General features: G+C 41.4%; 1 protein-coding gene across 2 annotated transcripts in view; it reads right to left on the reverse strand.

The window, feature by feature from the left end:
* Window positions 1–15,352, reverse strand: part of DEPDC1B (DEP domain containing 1B) — a 131,720-nt gene that overhangs the window by 95,140 nt on the left and 21,228 nt on the right. Inside the window, exon 1 of one of the 2 annotated variants that reach the window (XM_064375999.1) lies at window positions 3,135–3,255. The exons of the other annotated variant lie outside the window; for it this stretch is intronic. Coding sequence (XP_064232069.1) covers window positions 3,135–3,182 — 48 coding nt within the window. The 5' untranslated portion in view covers window positions 3,183–3,255. Of the gene's footprint in view, window positions 1–3,134; window positions 3,256–15,352 lie in introns of those variants that run through there. 2 annotated transcript variants of the gene reach the window in all.

Consider the following 15,352-nt stretch of genomic DNA (forward strand, 5'->3'; position numbering starts at 1 on the left):
TATACAAGGTTTACAAAAATGAAAGTGATTTCAATGAAAAAATATAAATGGTTAATTAGCTTCATATTTATATGAAAGTGATTTCAACGAAAATGTATAAATGGCTAATTAGCTTCATATTTATCATGAGTTGGGGCTGTCACTTGACTTTTGCCATAACATTTTACCTAGTCCATAAAATGTTATTTTCAAATAAGACTTTGGTCCTTTAGAAAATGGAGCTGTACATGCTTTGAGAAAGTAAAGTGACTATGAAAAGAGACCTAGTTTTTGTATCCCAAAAGACTTTTACAAACCTTTCTCTGAAGAAAGACTTGAGTGAGTACGATGGAAAAAAAGGGGAAATTGTATGCCGCAGATGAAGGGAGGAAAGGCCAGCTAGGTCCAATAAGTAAAGAGAGAACTAGCCTCAAATATTAAATACATGATTTACCTAGCAAAAGCTTTATTAAGGCATAGCTGAATTACACTGGGGATTCAGTGTACAGATTATAGATTTTACAATGCAAAAAAGCATCTTAAATGTTGGCTGCAATCACTGACAGCAGGAATACTCACTTTTGGAAAAAAAATTGGCTACTCTTTTCTGTGTTTTCCAAATCTCAGTTTAATATTATGTTCCTCAAACACTATAAAGTTGAAAACTGAATTGATTACCTGGGAAATTCTGACAAAACTGAGGTATTTGTTTCATTAATTATCCATGTTATTTATCTTCTTACCCTAAATTTAGCCTGAATAGCATTTGTTAGGGACTGAAGACTTCTAGAGAACAGAGAGCATCTTTTTTTAATTAAATAAATTCCTTTGATAATATTTTAATATGACTCAAGAATCCAGCAGTATGGGTCCTCTGCATCCATGAAAAGAGGTACTTCATACAATTCTGTGGATATGAGACTAAAATACAATTCCAATTATAAAGTAATTTTTTTTTTAGACTAAGGCAGAAAGAATGAAGACCAGTCACACCAAGAACCAAAGCCTCGCTATGATTTCCTTGTGTGAGTGCTGTAAAGAAATTGGTGAGGGAATTTTTTTTCCATTCCTAAAAGAGAGCAAACATTTTTGAAAGTCCCCGATAAGGTACAACCCTTATCCCTAAAGTTAGACCTACCAATAGCCCTGACCCCAGATCATTCTGGTGTCTGTATAAACTGTGTGCAAAGATGAGTGCAATAAATCCTCCCATCATCTCCACATGCACCTCTGTGGTTTTGCCACTCTGCCCATCAAGAAGTGGGATTGAATTTCTAGAATCTGGTCTTAGCTGTTTAACTTGCTTTGACCAATGAGATTTGAACAAAAAGTCTCAAGCTCAAACTTCCTTTTAGCTATGCTGGAACCATGAGACCACTAAGCGAATATGCCTCAGATAACCTGTTAAAGATATTTGGCCCAGGTAATAGCCAGAACCAAGTCAAGCAGCCATCTTCCATCATCCAGACCATCCAAGTCACATTACTTGTGCACGAGTGACCTCCACAAAAAAAACCATTGACATGAGTCTAGCCCAGAATTGACCCAAAGGATGAGCAAATAAAATTCTTTTCTTTATGCCAAATAAAACAATGTTGCAGACTCTCCCAAGCTTCCTTATTATTATTATTTTAATATGGAGGGTTTTTTTTTTAGATAGAGTTTCGCTCTTTTTGCCCAGGCTCGAGTGCAATGGCCTGATGTTGGCTCACTGCAACTTCTGCCTCCCGGGTTCAAGCGATTCTCCTGCCTCAGCCTCCCGAGTAGCTGAGATCACAGATGTGCACCACCATGCCAGCTAATTTTTGTATATTTTGTAGAGACAGGGTTTCACCGTGTTGGCCAGGCTGGTTTCAAACTTCCGACCTCAGGTAATCTGCCCACCTCTGCCTCCCAAAGTGCTGGGATTACAGGAATAAGCCATGGTGCCTGGCTCCAAGTCACCTTAAATCATATAAAATTTAAGGAGTATGTGGCATGTGCAGTTTTCTGTGAAGAGGATCCTTAATCTTCATCAGATTCTCAGTGATTCATGAGCCTAAGTGATCTACGGGCTGATCTATGAGCTCACCAGTTCCAACTACGATTTCTCTTCCAGCGCTGGCCTTCTCAGCTCTGGCTTGACCCACTGGCCACAGTGTGTGGCTGGCTTTGGAAAGAAAAGGAAACCCTATTTACATTATTTGTATCCCAGCATCCTCACCTCTTCATGAGTCTAGCTGAGTAAGAGTTTGGATCTTAGTTCCCACCTTTTCCTGTGTATTCATTATGATGCATGGAGCGATGAGAGTAATTCCTACGTTAAATGTGGCCAGAGGTTGGCAGACCAAGGAGCAAGTTACCATCCTCCTAAATTACCATTACACTTCCATAGAAAGTCCTCTAAAAACTTGTCACAGGCATTACCAAATTTACCCTTTATTGCGTTATGGTAAGCCTTTGAGGTAGAAATCACTAAAGTTACTTGCTCCAGGTCATAAAGCAAACCAAATACACCTCAATACCAAAGCTTGAATCCCAGAGAGAAAAATAAAAAAATAAACAGCACCCAGGACCCTAAGGGTCAGCAAAGACTCTTCTAAACAATCTGTCCGGGTCAGATCCTCATTTACATCGGTGCTGACAGAAACAGAAACGCCAGGGGCCGGAAATGTGGCCAGGGCGATGCTCCTCTGTTCTGGGCACCACCGTTCGTTCGAATACATTGTCAGTGTCATTAGGTGTTACTCAGAAAGGAGACACGCCCTGCCTAGACTGCCGCGAAAGCTGAGCGTTACAGGGTACGTAGTGGCTCTCAGGTAACCGACCAGGTCCGTTAGATTCCAGAGGACAAAAGGCAGGGAGCTGCCTGGTCTTGGGGCCTTTAAATAGAGAGGCGCCATCTACTGCCGAGAACCCAGTCAACATCTCGGGGACAAAGCTGCACTCACTCCCGGACGGCTGAGCTCTGGGCCCCGTCAGCCCTACTTTGAGCCTCGTCAGCCCTACTTTGAGCCTCGTCCACTAAACGGTAACTCCAGCAGTTCCAGTCGAAATGCCCCACACCTGGGCCCCTTTGGCCTGCAGAAGCGAAGACTGACAAGCACTCTGTCCGCGCGCACACCCGGGGCTCGCGGCACCGGCGGCCCCGCCCAGGCCCCCGTACACTCACTCACCAGCCTAGTAGCCCGGTAAGGCCCGGGCCCCACGATGCGGTGCTCCATGGCGCGTAGGCAGCAGCGGCCGCAGCCGCGCCAGCGCGGATCCCCGCCAGCCGGCGGAGCAACAGTTTGAATCGCGAGCCCTCGGGCTCCGGGCGCTGATTGGGCGGCGCGGCGGCACGTGACCGGAACTACGCGATATGGGCGGGGAAACCGGCGTCTCCTCGGGGACCCGCAGCGGAGGGAGCTCTGGGTGCCAAATTGTCGGGAGCGAAATCTGTTGCCCACCCTGGTCCCACCTGCTAGCGCACCTGGGTGGGTGCAAGTGAGGTGCCGGGAGCGTGTCCCCCGCGCTGGACGACGCTGTGCAGCGTCCTTCGCAGATTTCTGCATCTGCTCAATACGCTTCCTCCACAAAAGGGTCAATAAAAGGGTGTTATCCAGCAACCGAGACCCAGCTCTAAGGCCGCGTGGATAAAACCCTGTCCTCCCTACCAAGTGCACTATGAGCCTGGAGGTGCTGCTAACCCTGGGAGAAGCGGGTAGTGAAATGAAGCGAGGCGACAGCTTTTACCAGTGGAGGGACATTTAAAAACGGTATAAAGAGCACATGGCCAAAAGGAGTGTAGACAGTGTGTACGGGCAATAAAGAGCGGGAAGGAAGCCCCGATTCATCTTCTGTTTGTTCTCTTGATAGTCTTTTCTCCTTCAATTTGAGTTCTATGTTTTGTATTGGACTAAAATTTTTAGTCCTCGGCAATAGGGTTGTGAGTCCTTCTTTGGCTGCTTAGAAATTTCCCTCTGGGAATTGCTAGTCCTATTTGCAATCTTTCAGAGGGATGAATAAAGTAACTCCATATACCTACGAACCTGTACGCCTGTTCAAATTTGGTCATCTCGGTTAAGTACCCAGGACAAGACGCTGAAGGAGTGAAGATGTGCCATTCTAAAATATGCCTAACTGGTATATTGATTATTTCGAGTCGAAAACATTGGAGAAATTGTAGTTTCAGAAAGGGCAAGCTGACCTGCCTCTTCCTATGCAGCAAGCCATAAAGATTTCTCTGGAAGGGGCATCCTCTCCCTACCACAGTGAGAAAATAGCCCTTATCACCAAAGGCTTGGATTTGAAGGCTTCGGTGGACCTGAATAAACATTCTTAACAAAGTAACCTTATCTTCCACTAGGAGATATAGGAGATTTTTAATATATATCTTCTAGTGACTCCCTAGAAAATGTTACTGCCTTTGTGAGTCGTGGAAGTTACTCGAGTCATAGGGCACCAAAATATGTTAGCAGTTGCCCATATCTCAGACACCGGCTCAAAAGTAAGTTACGGGCAGCAAATCCCTACAGATCTGCAACAACCTCAATTCTTGCCTCCTCAGAAGAAAGAATTTGACGGAGGGGCAGAAGGCAGGAGAGACCAAAAAAAGTTTTAGAGCAGGAGTGAAAGTATTAAAAAGCTTTAGAGCAGGAATGTAAGGAAGTACACTTGAAAGAGGGCCAAGCTGGTGACTTGATGAGATCTAGTGCGTGGTTTGACATTTTGACCTGGGGTTTTATACGTTCGCATACTTCTGGGGTCCTCCTTTTTGGGCCTTGCATTACTTCTCTCCTGATTCTTCCCTTGGGGTAGGCTGTCCACATGCGCATGCTTGAGCCCACTTGCCCAGCTCCTAAGATGTTATCAGGAAGCCGCTGATTACCAAGAGTTCTCTATTAGGAAACTGCCTTTCCCTGGTGCGGGCTGTGACCAACTATTATTTTAGAGAGACAGTTAACAACTGCCTGACCATCACTTGAGGGTTGCCTGACATTCCTGATGTGTGTGTGTATATGAGGGGGAGCCCTCTCCTGCCCTGCTCATGCCTGATTAGCTATTTACTGGAGCCAGATTTTCTTTGTCATGGCTTTTCTTCTCAAATTTATCTTTCTTTGTCTAAAAATAAATAAGTTAAAAGCATCTTACTTTGACCATTTCTTTAGACTTCACTCTCTTGTGAAGATCCCCATGTGCATGTAAAACTAATAAAATGTGTATACATTTCTCTTGGTAATCTTTCTGGAGTCAGTGTAGTTTCTAGATACAACTGGAGAGCTCATTAAGAGGTAAAAGGGAGGTTGGAGGTGATCTCTGGCTCCCCTATGTCATAATAAGAAAGAGCTATGTCAGGGATTGGATTCCCACCTTTTGTCATCCTCAAAACCACACCACTACTAACACCCATTTTCTGCTGTAGGTTTTTATTTAGAAAGCCCAAGAAAAGTCCTGAAATTATATATATAGCTTTTGTAATTGGAAAAAGCAATTAAAACTGTTTTTCTTACTTCCAGTAAGTGAATCCTTATAAGAACTTTTTTTTTTTTACCTCTAAGCTCCATGGAAGAAATCTTCTTGTCCTTGGCAATGAATACAAAAGGATACTTGTGTCCTTGACACAAGAAACAGGAGAAAGGGAATTTTAGAGCCTTGTCTGTCTGAGACCTGCCACCACCTATCATGGTGGTGAAACTGGAATCTGATACAAAACATCCTGGCCAGCATTATGCAGCTTTCTAGTTCTGTAAGTATCACAGACCATGAAATTCCATAGATATGGATTTCAGTAATGACTGGTACTACTTACCACCAGAGTGACTTAATTATTTAATTTCCATCTTCTCACTGGTAAACTGGGAATATTAATGATTATCTTGCAGAGTTGTAAGGATGTATGTAAAGTGCTAAATATAGTACCCAGCATATATTTACAGTGCCCAGCATACAGCAGTAATAAAAAGAACTATTTAAAAAAAAAATCATGCCAGCTTCTTGAGCATTTCCCAAGACCCTGTTATTAGCCATAAATAAGATGGCTGTTACTAGAAAGGTATACTTCCAAAGATTTACATATCAGAAGTCACAAAGGGTCATTGCAGGGGCCAGGGGTGTCTCCCCAATGCTGGGCAACATTGTGCCAGACTTCTGTACCCATACAACACAAACATGCACATGCTTTCTCTATAAAAGGGTCAATAAAATGTTGTCATCCAGCAATGCCTCACACCTATAATCCCAGTACTTTAGGAGACCAAGGCAGGTGGATCACTTGAACCCAGGACTTCGAGACCAGCCTGGGCAACATGGCAAAACCCTGTCTCTACTAGAAATACAAAAATTAGCTGGCCATAGTGGCATGCTCCTGTAGTCCCAGCTACTCAGGAGGCTGAGGTGGGAGAATCACTTGAACCCAGGAGGTAGAAGTTGCAGTAGGCCAAGATAGCCCCACTACACTCCAGCCAGAGTGAGACCCTATCTCTAAATAAATAAACAAATGCCTCAAATACATCAAGGTCTTACATTTGTTCATTCACTTATTCGGCAAGTATGTATGAATACACTACTGTGTGCCAGCTACAATTCCAGTCACTGGAATCATGCAATAGATAAAATGTAGCTTCTAGGAGCTAACTCCTAAGTAGAGGAAGGGATGATAAGCCATCTAAAATACATTCAAATATGTATCACATATCAGGTGGCGGTTGAGTACTGGGAAGAAAAGTAAAAGACTAAAGCAGAGAGGGTGGTAAGGGGAAGTTGCTGTTTTGGTTCAGGTGGTCATTCAAGGAAGGCATCGTTGATGAAGTGACATCTGAATAGGGTAGTTGTCTGGGGAAGAGCTTCTAAGCCAAAAGAATGAGCAGCCCATGAGAAACTTGAGGTGTGCACATGCTTTCTATATCCAGGAGACATGGGAAGGAGGCTGGTGCTGACTAGAGTGAGGGAGTAAAAGGGGCAGTGGAGGAGATGGAGTTGAATACAGAGTGGAGTGGGGCTTTCAGGCCAGATTATGGGCCATGGGATTTGGATCTTATTCTGAATTAATGAAAATGTATTAGAAAATTTTGATCAGCAGAGTGATCAAAACAGATCACAATCATTTTGCTAATCTTTGGCCAATCATTTTGGCCAAATCACTCTGGCCATTGTGTGGATACTGGACTGGGGTAGGCATCGAGGATGAAAGAGGAGGCAGGAAAGCCAGTTGAGGAAGCTGCTACAATACCTCAGCAGGTGAAAGTAAACCTATTTGCTTGGTATAGTGCTTGGCACATAGTGACATTCAACAACTATTTACTGAGTGAGTAAATGAGTGAGCAAATGAAACTAAGCCTTAGAAATTATTCATTTCTTAAAGATCAATTTGATTCATTCATTCTGTTTGCCATTTATTATATGAATATATGCAACAAAATAATAGCTAGCTTTTATATTTTTATTTTAGTCTATTAGATTTGCTTTCAAAACTCTTACTTTTTATCATTAAAGTCCTCTGAGCTTGCTTTTCCCTTTTGAGTTTGGGAAAATACAATCTATACACACTCCATGACTTGTGTTATAATTACCCGTTCACCTCCTGCTGCCTCACACTTACATTACAGTACAAAGTTAGCATAATAAAACCTGTGCCAAGGAATATAGCTAAGTGGATTTTCATATTTGAGTATAAGCTCAATTTCTGAAACATGACAGCTATGCCATATAGTATATATGTTGAAGCATAATTCTTTACACCTTGGAAAGAGACATAATGAAAAAAATTTTAACTAACATTGATCTGGCCATGAGATATAGGATGAATTAAAGCAGAAAGATTCTGAAGATAGGAAAGCCATTTGGAGACAGCTGGAGGAATATGGATATGGAATTCCATGAGTAATAGAGTGTTATGAGAAAATACCCATATAATCTTGAGCAAGACTCAATTTATCTGATTATCAGTTTCCTCGTCAGTAAAATAGAAATAATAATAGTACCTGCTTCATAGCATGTTGAAAGACATAACTGAGGAAATATATACAAAGCTCTTAGAACTTTGTTTCCCTTGTATGGTAGGCAGAATTCTAAGAAGGCCCAAAAGAGAACTAATAGAAGACATATACATAAATGTACAGAGAGAAAGAGACAAAGACAGACACAGATTTATTAAAAGGAACTGGTTCACATGATTATGGAGCCTGATTAATCCTAAGATCTGTAGTTGGCAAGCTGAAAACCTGGGAGAGATGGTGGTTGGTATATTTGCAGTCCAAGTTCAAAGATCTGAGAACCAGGGCCAGTGGCATAGCTCCAGTTTAAAGTCTAGTAGGCTTAAGCCCAGGAAGAACTGATGTTTCAGTTTGAGTTTAAAGTCAAGAAAAAAAGAATGTTCCAGCCTGAAGGCAGTCAGGCAGAAGAAATTCCTTCTTATTCAAGAGAGAAACAGTCTTTTGTTTTATTCAAGTCTTCCACTGATTGGATGAGGTCTAGCTATATTAGAGAGATCAGTCTACTTTAGTCTATTGACTTACATGTTAAACTAACAAAAACACCCTCAAGAAACACTCAGAATAATGTTTGATCAAATATCTGGGCACCCTGTGGCCCAGTCAACTTGCACATAAAATTAACCATTATAGTCCCTGAGACTCACAGCCCCTGATATACATAAACCTTCTTCCCATTATTCAACCAAACACTAATCTAGGTACTGCTATAATGGAATTTTACACATGTAATTAAGGTTGCTGATCTTGAGGAGGTAGGACAAATATCTAGGTGGGCCTACTTTTTTTTTGAGATGAATTCTCGCTCTGTCACCAGGCTAGAGGGCAGTGGCCCGATCTCAGCTCACTGCAACCTCTGCCTCCTGGGTTCAAGCAATTCTCCTGCCTCAGCCTCCCAAGTAGCCAGGACTACAGGTGCGCACCACCACACCCAGCTAATTTTTGTATTTTTAGTAGAGACAAGGTTTTACCATGTTGGCCAGGATGGTCTCAAACTCTTGACCTTGTGATCCATCAGCCTTGGCCTCCCAAAGTGCTGGGATTACAGGCGTGAGCCACTGCGCCTGGCCTAGGTGGGCCTGCTTAATCATATTAGCTCCTTAAAAGGAGAGAATTTTCTCCAACTAGTTGTACAAGGGAAGCCAGGACTAAATTCCACCAACCTGAACGAGCTTCGAAGCAGATTTTCCCCTAAAGCCTCTACAGGAGAACTCAGTTGGCTGATGCCTTGATTTTAGCCTCCCAATACCTGATACACTAAGCAGAGAGCAGCCACACTGTGCCAGATTTCTGACCTACTGAACTGTGAACTAATAAATAGGTGTTGTTTAAAATCCAGTACATCTGTAGTAATTTCTTAGGTAACAACAGAAACCTGATATACATTTTACACACAAAATTTTCAAATACTTGTTCTAGCTACTACATGGCAAGAGTAGGAGTGGGAAAAAAAGGTCAATATTTAATGAATGATTAGCTACAAGGGGTGAGGGAGAAGAAAACATCGATGATGGCTCCAAATATCTTCCGGGGGAAAAAAAAATGTGTCATTAACCATAAAGAAAGAAGAGTTGCTGCGTAAACAAGAAGGAACATGGAGAAGGGGTCTCAGACTTTCCTGTGCATAAGAATTGTCAAGGTTCTTATGCATGGTAAAGTGTTTAAAACTCAACTTTATGGATTCCACCCACAGAGGTACCTAGAAGTACCTAGATTCCATAGTTAATTTATTGTTTCACTATTTGCTAGTAGCTCCAAAGATCCAGGACATGCACAAATTTCTAATCTTGACAATTCAAAAACTTGAAATCCTCACCTTGGGGACTGGAGTGTAAGAGAATATCATCTAGCTTGTAATTAAGCCCGTACAACCACCTGGGATCCTCAGCTCAATATGGCTTTCTACTTTTCTAAGAGAGAAAAGTAGAGTTAATCTCTACTTTTCATGCCAATGTAGGTTGCAGGAAAAATATTTTGTTATACTGGTATTGGAGAATTCACACAAGTCACTGGACTTATACCTTAGGCATGCCAAAGGCCAAAAGACGCTGGGAGTTGGACATGCAGTATTTGAATGAGAATGAAACATTCAAAGAGAAATAACCCATACTTGAAAATACTAGATTAAGAGGTTGGGTACAGTCGGAGAAGTTGGAGGGAGGAAGACTAGAGAGAGGAACAGAGGACCTTTCCAATGTCCCATTTGGTTTAATGCCTTGACTGACCTGTTTCTCTGACCCTCATCCTACTACTTCATACTTGTGTCTAGACTTGTCTGCCTATATCTGGCACTTTACTTACCACAGCCTCTCAGCCTTCCCTGGGCCCATGATAGATCTTATGATAGGGGCTTGTCCCACTCTTGGTTCCATTCCTGGAGGCTAAAGCTCTGGACATTCATCAAAGACCTTCTCCTCTATTTCACTTTTAAAGGCACAAGATTCAATTTTCTGCCTCAGCAGAATTACAAATCATTACATATTACTGAACTTTGGAGTAGCGGACAAATAGTCAAACAATATATTTTTTGATATCCAGTATTAGTAGATCAGTTTTCTGGCCCATGGCACCTAAGCTCAGTCGTAAAAGAAATCAAAGAAGTAAGATAAAATTATTGGTATTTTTTAAAGATTCATCACAAATGGTCCCTGAAATAGCAAGTGTACTTAATTTAGTTGGGAAAAAAAACCCTCAATTTAAAATTTAAAAAAGAAGTCAGGGTGGAAGGGTGGGGAATATACAGAACTTTTGGTAAACGCTACCAGGTCCTACAGCCAGACACTTAAAAGAAGTAAAGTGCTCAAGGCAGAGGTTGCTTCCTGCAGGGCAAGATATTTAACAGGAAATTTCCTACACCTGGAATCAACAGCAGAGCATCCTGGAAGCCTAGGCCCATGGGCCACACGCACATGCAAGAACCCAGAATCAGAAGTAGAGAATAGCCAAGTGTGCAATCCCAGCGACTCTGGAGAACTGCTTGAGGCCAAGAGTGTGAGACCGTCACGGCAAAATAGTGAGACCCTTGTCACTACCAAAAAAAAAAATTTAATTAGCCAGGCTTGGTGGCACATACCTGTAGTCCTAGTTATTGAGGAGGCTGAGGTGGGAAGATTAAGTGCAGAAGTTTGAGGCTGAACTTCAGCCTGAGCAACAGAGTGAGATCCTATCTCTAAAAAATAAAGAATAAATTTTAAAAAATGGACAGTGGTCGGCGTCACTAAGCCAGAAACAGGATGAAATTGAGACTGTAAGCAAAAGCAGTTGGGGAACAAGGAAGGTCTGTGAGCTGGGGTTGGGGCAGGGTGTCTGTATGTGTTGGGCTATCTTGAAGGGCTAACAGAGGCAACAATGGTGATTGTGTTCGCCTGCAACACTGCTGCTCTTATTTTCTTGCAGAGCCAAGCAACTGCAACTTGCTAGGATATAAAAATGTAAAAAACAAAATCATTTTAAACTTTTGTCCTTACTGACGATGATTACATTTTTTATATTTTGCTTTTATTTGCAATACAGATTTTTTCTTTTTCCTTTTTCTTTTTTCTTTCTTTCATTTTCAAAGGTTTTAATGATAGATCAAATATAGGCTTATTTAATTATATTAAATGTTTTGAATCTGATAAATCATCTGTGGTAGAAAAAAATCTACATTTTATTAAAAGACTCTTGGAGTAGTTTTAGGCTTACAGCAAAATAAAGAGGAAGATACAAAGGTTTCTCATATACCCTTTTACTCACATGTGCATAGCTTCTCTCATTATCAACATCCTCCACTACAGTGGTGCATTTGTTGCAACTGATGTTTTAACTTTTTACTAGATTACAATACATTGATATAGTAGCGATCTAAGTCCCTTCCAAAATATTATGTGAAACTGTAATCCCCAGTGTTGGAGGTGGGACCTGGTTGGAGGTGACTGGATCAAGGGGGTGGTTTTTAATGGCTTAGCATCATCCTCCTAGTGCTATTCTCCTGATCGACTTCTCACAAGATCTGGTTATTTTAAAGTTTATAGCACCTCCCTGCTTTCTCTCGTCTTCCTGCTCCCACCAAAGACAAGCCTGCTTCCCCTTCACCTTCTGCCATGAATGTACCTTTCCTGAGGCCTCCCCAGAAGCTGAGCAGATGGCCAGCATCATGCTTCCTGTACAGCTTGTGGAACTGTGAACCAATTGAACCTCTACTTTATGACTTATTATCCCAGGTACTTCTTTATAGCAATGCAAAAAATGGACTAATTAATACACACATATGAAGAAAAGTGCACAAATCTTCTTTATATTGTTTGGTGAATTTCACAACCTAAACACATCCTGTAACCAGCACCCAGATCAAGAAACAATGTATGAAGACTGGCCCTCCTGCAGCAATTCCACAGTGTAATGGTGAAAACACTGGATTCTGAATCCAGCTGTTCAAGTTCAAGAAACAAGCATGACCAGCACCTGAGAAAACCCTCTCATGCCACTGCCAATCTCTACTTGCTAACGGTAACTGACACAGATATTTTACTGTGTAAGAAGAAAGAGAAGCAAGAAAGACTATACAGCAGACACTGAGTCACAGGTTGCCAGGCATTTAGTCCATCTACATTATATCCCAAAAACCAATTTTGAAAACTGGGAAAATGATAGAAGGAGTTTATTTAATAGAAACTCTTATAGTATCCAGTTTCAGTCTTGACTGGATCTACCATTTGTGAATTTTCCCCTTTCAATTAAAACTAGAGTGACTTTCTAGACATAGAAACCTGTTTGACTGCATTTTCTTCTCTAGCTTTCTCTGAAAAGCCTCTGGTTTGCTCCTGGAATTAATTCACGGGGCAGTGGTTTTATTCCAGTTCCAATGAGGGATTAGTAGAGAGAGTGGCTCTGCAGAATTCACTATGAAGTTGTCCCCAAATCTATCAACAAACCAGAACCCTGGAGAGTATTTTTAAAAGAGTTGCCAAGGCCTGACTTCAGAGCTCTTGAAACTAGCTGCTTTTAGGAGAGAGAGATCAGAAGAGTTACCACAGAATGTCTTTTTTTTTTAAGACAGGGCCTCACTCTGTTGCCCAAACTGGAGTGCAGTAGTGTGAGCTCTTGTCTCACTGAAACCTTTGCTTCCCAGGCTCAAGCAATTCTCCCATCTCAGCCTCCCAAGTAGCTAGGACCACAGGCACATGCCACCATGCCCAGCTAATTTTTGTATTTTTTTGTAGAGATGGGGTTTTGCCATGTTGCCCAGGCTGGTCTTGGACTACTGGGCTCAAGAGATCTGCCCGCCTTGGTCTCCCAAAGTGCTGGGATTACAGACATGAGCCACCATGCCCAGGTTTGTTTGTTTTTTTTTTAAAGACAGAGTCTCACCATCACCCAGCAACATCACTGGAGTGCAGTGATGTAATCATAGCTCACTGTAACCTCAAACTCCTAAGCTCAAGTGATCCTCCTGCCCCAGCCTCCTGAGTAGTTAGGACTACCATGCCTGGCTAATTTGTTTTCTTTTTTGTAGAGATGGGGTCTTGCTATGTTGTCCAGGCTGGTCTTTATCTCTTCATCTCAGACAATCCTCTCACCTCAGTACTTGGATTACAGGCATGAACCACTCTCTCCAGCCAGAAATGCCATTATTATCTGATCTCCTCCTGCAAGTTAGCTGAGAGCTGAAGGTGGGGTTCTGCAGGCCTTGCTATTAAGTATCTTGAGAACCTCAGCAGAATCCTAGGAGACAATAGCTCTTGCTGTTCTTCTGTGCTTGAAGCTCAAGTTATCAGAAGCAGCATCTTAAAGCAATATTAGATAAAGGTCACAAGGAGATTCAAGTCAAGTCTTCAAGCCAGGAAAAGTAAAGAACCTAAGGAGATGGAAATAGAGGAGGTACAATCAGAGAGGATGTTGATGCAGAGCCTGGAGTAACTGTAAGCTGCAGTGCAAATAGCCAGAGCCAAGTTTTGACCAGCAACCTTTAAAGAGTTAAGGACCACAACTCCATCTACTGAGAGTTCTTACCCCAAAATTTGAACCTAAAGCTGCCCATACTTCATCATTATGATCCAATTACCAATTTACAGGAATGCAGAGGATAGAAGAAAAGGGGGTGGGGGTGCAATGAGCAAAATTCTATAAATGTGGGAAATTCTATACATGACCAGATGTTTGCAATTGCAGGAAGAGGGAATGTGCCTGTTGGAGGGAGAACCCATAAGCTATTTAAGACAAATTAATTAATTAAAGTATGTTGACAATATTTAGATCATTATTCAATCAACTGTAAAAATAATGAAAACAAAAAAATTTAAATGCAATTATGAGATAATTGGAAGTTGGAATACTGAATCGCTATTTGAGGATAATCAGAAATTATAGTTTAAATTTTAAGCATGATCATTGTGCTGTGGATATATATATATTTTAAACTCCTTAATCTTTTAGGGTAGTAGTTTGGGACCTGGAGCAGGCATCAGAATCACCAGGAGGACTTATTAAAACACGGATGATTAAGCCCTACCCCCAAGAGATTCTGATTCGGTAGGACATTGCTGGCACCTAAGAATTTCCATTTCCAAAAACTTTCCAGTAGATTGTGATGTTGCAAGTCTGGAGGCCACATGCTTTTTAGCTTTTTAATTTTTTTTAAGCAATTATTTTTATAATTGTTTTAGATTTATATTTTGAGATATGCATGATTAAAGGATACATGTGCCTAAGATGTGCCTAAAAATCATATGGAGGAATGGGCACGGGTAGAGACAGACAAGATTGCTTGTAATTGATCATTGCTTGAGCTGGAAGATGATGGGTGTATAAGAAACTATTGTTACTATTCTGTCTACTTTTATTATGTTTGAAATTTCTGTTTTAAAAAGTTTTATTAAGAAAAAAAACACAAAAATCAATAAAGCATTTGACAAAATTCAACATCCATTCATGATTTTAAAAACCAACCATGGATGCTTAGTACCAAAAAAACCTCTCAACAAACTAAGGAATAGACAGGAACTTCCTCAACCTGATAAAAAGAATCTATGAAAATCCTACAGCTAACATTACAATTAACACTGAAAGACTGAATGCTTTCTCCCTAACACCAGCAACAAGGCAAGGATGTCAGCCTTCATTATTATATTTTTTTTAGTGTATCCATGTAACTTTCCGTATTGTCTTTTTTTCCATTTAATTTTATTATACTTTAAGTTCTGGGATACATGTGCAGAACATGCAGGTTTGTTACATAGGTATACAAGTGCCATGGTGGTTTACTGCACCTACCAACACGTCATCTACATTAGGTATTTCTCCTAATGCTATCCCTCCCCGAGCCCCAAGGAGTACAGAACCCAAGGAGATGGAAACAGAGGAGATACAATCAGAGGCCCTGGTGTGTGGTGATCCCCTTCCTGTGCACATATGTTTTCATTGTTCAATTCCCATTTATGAGTGAG

The sequence above is a fragment of the Aotus nancymaae genome, unplaced genomic scaffold (genome assembly GCF_030222135.1).
Source record: "Aotus nancymaae isolate 86718 unplaced genomic scaffold, 86718_ANA_hifiasm-v0.15.2.pri h1tg000014l, whole genome shotgun sequence".
NCBI classification, from domain to species: Eukaryota; Metazoa; Chordata; class Mammalia; order Primates; family Aotidae; genus Aotus; species Aotus nancymaae.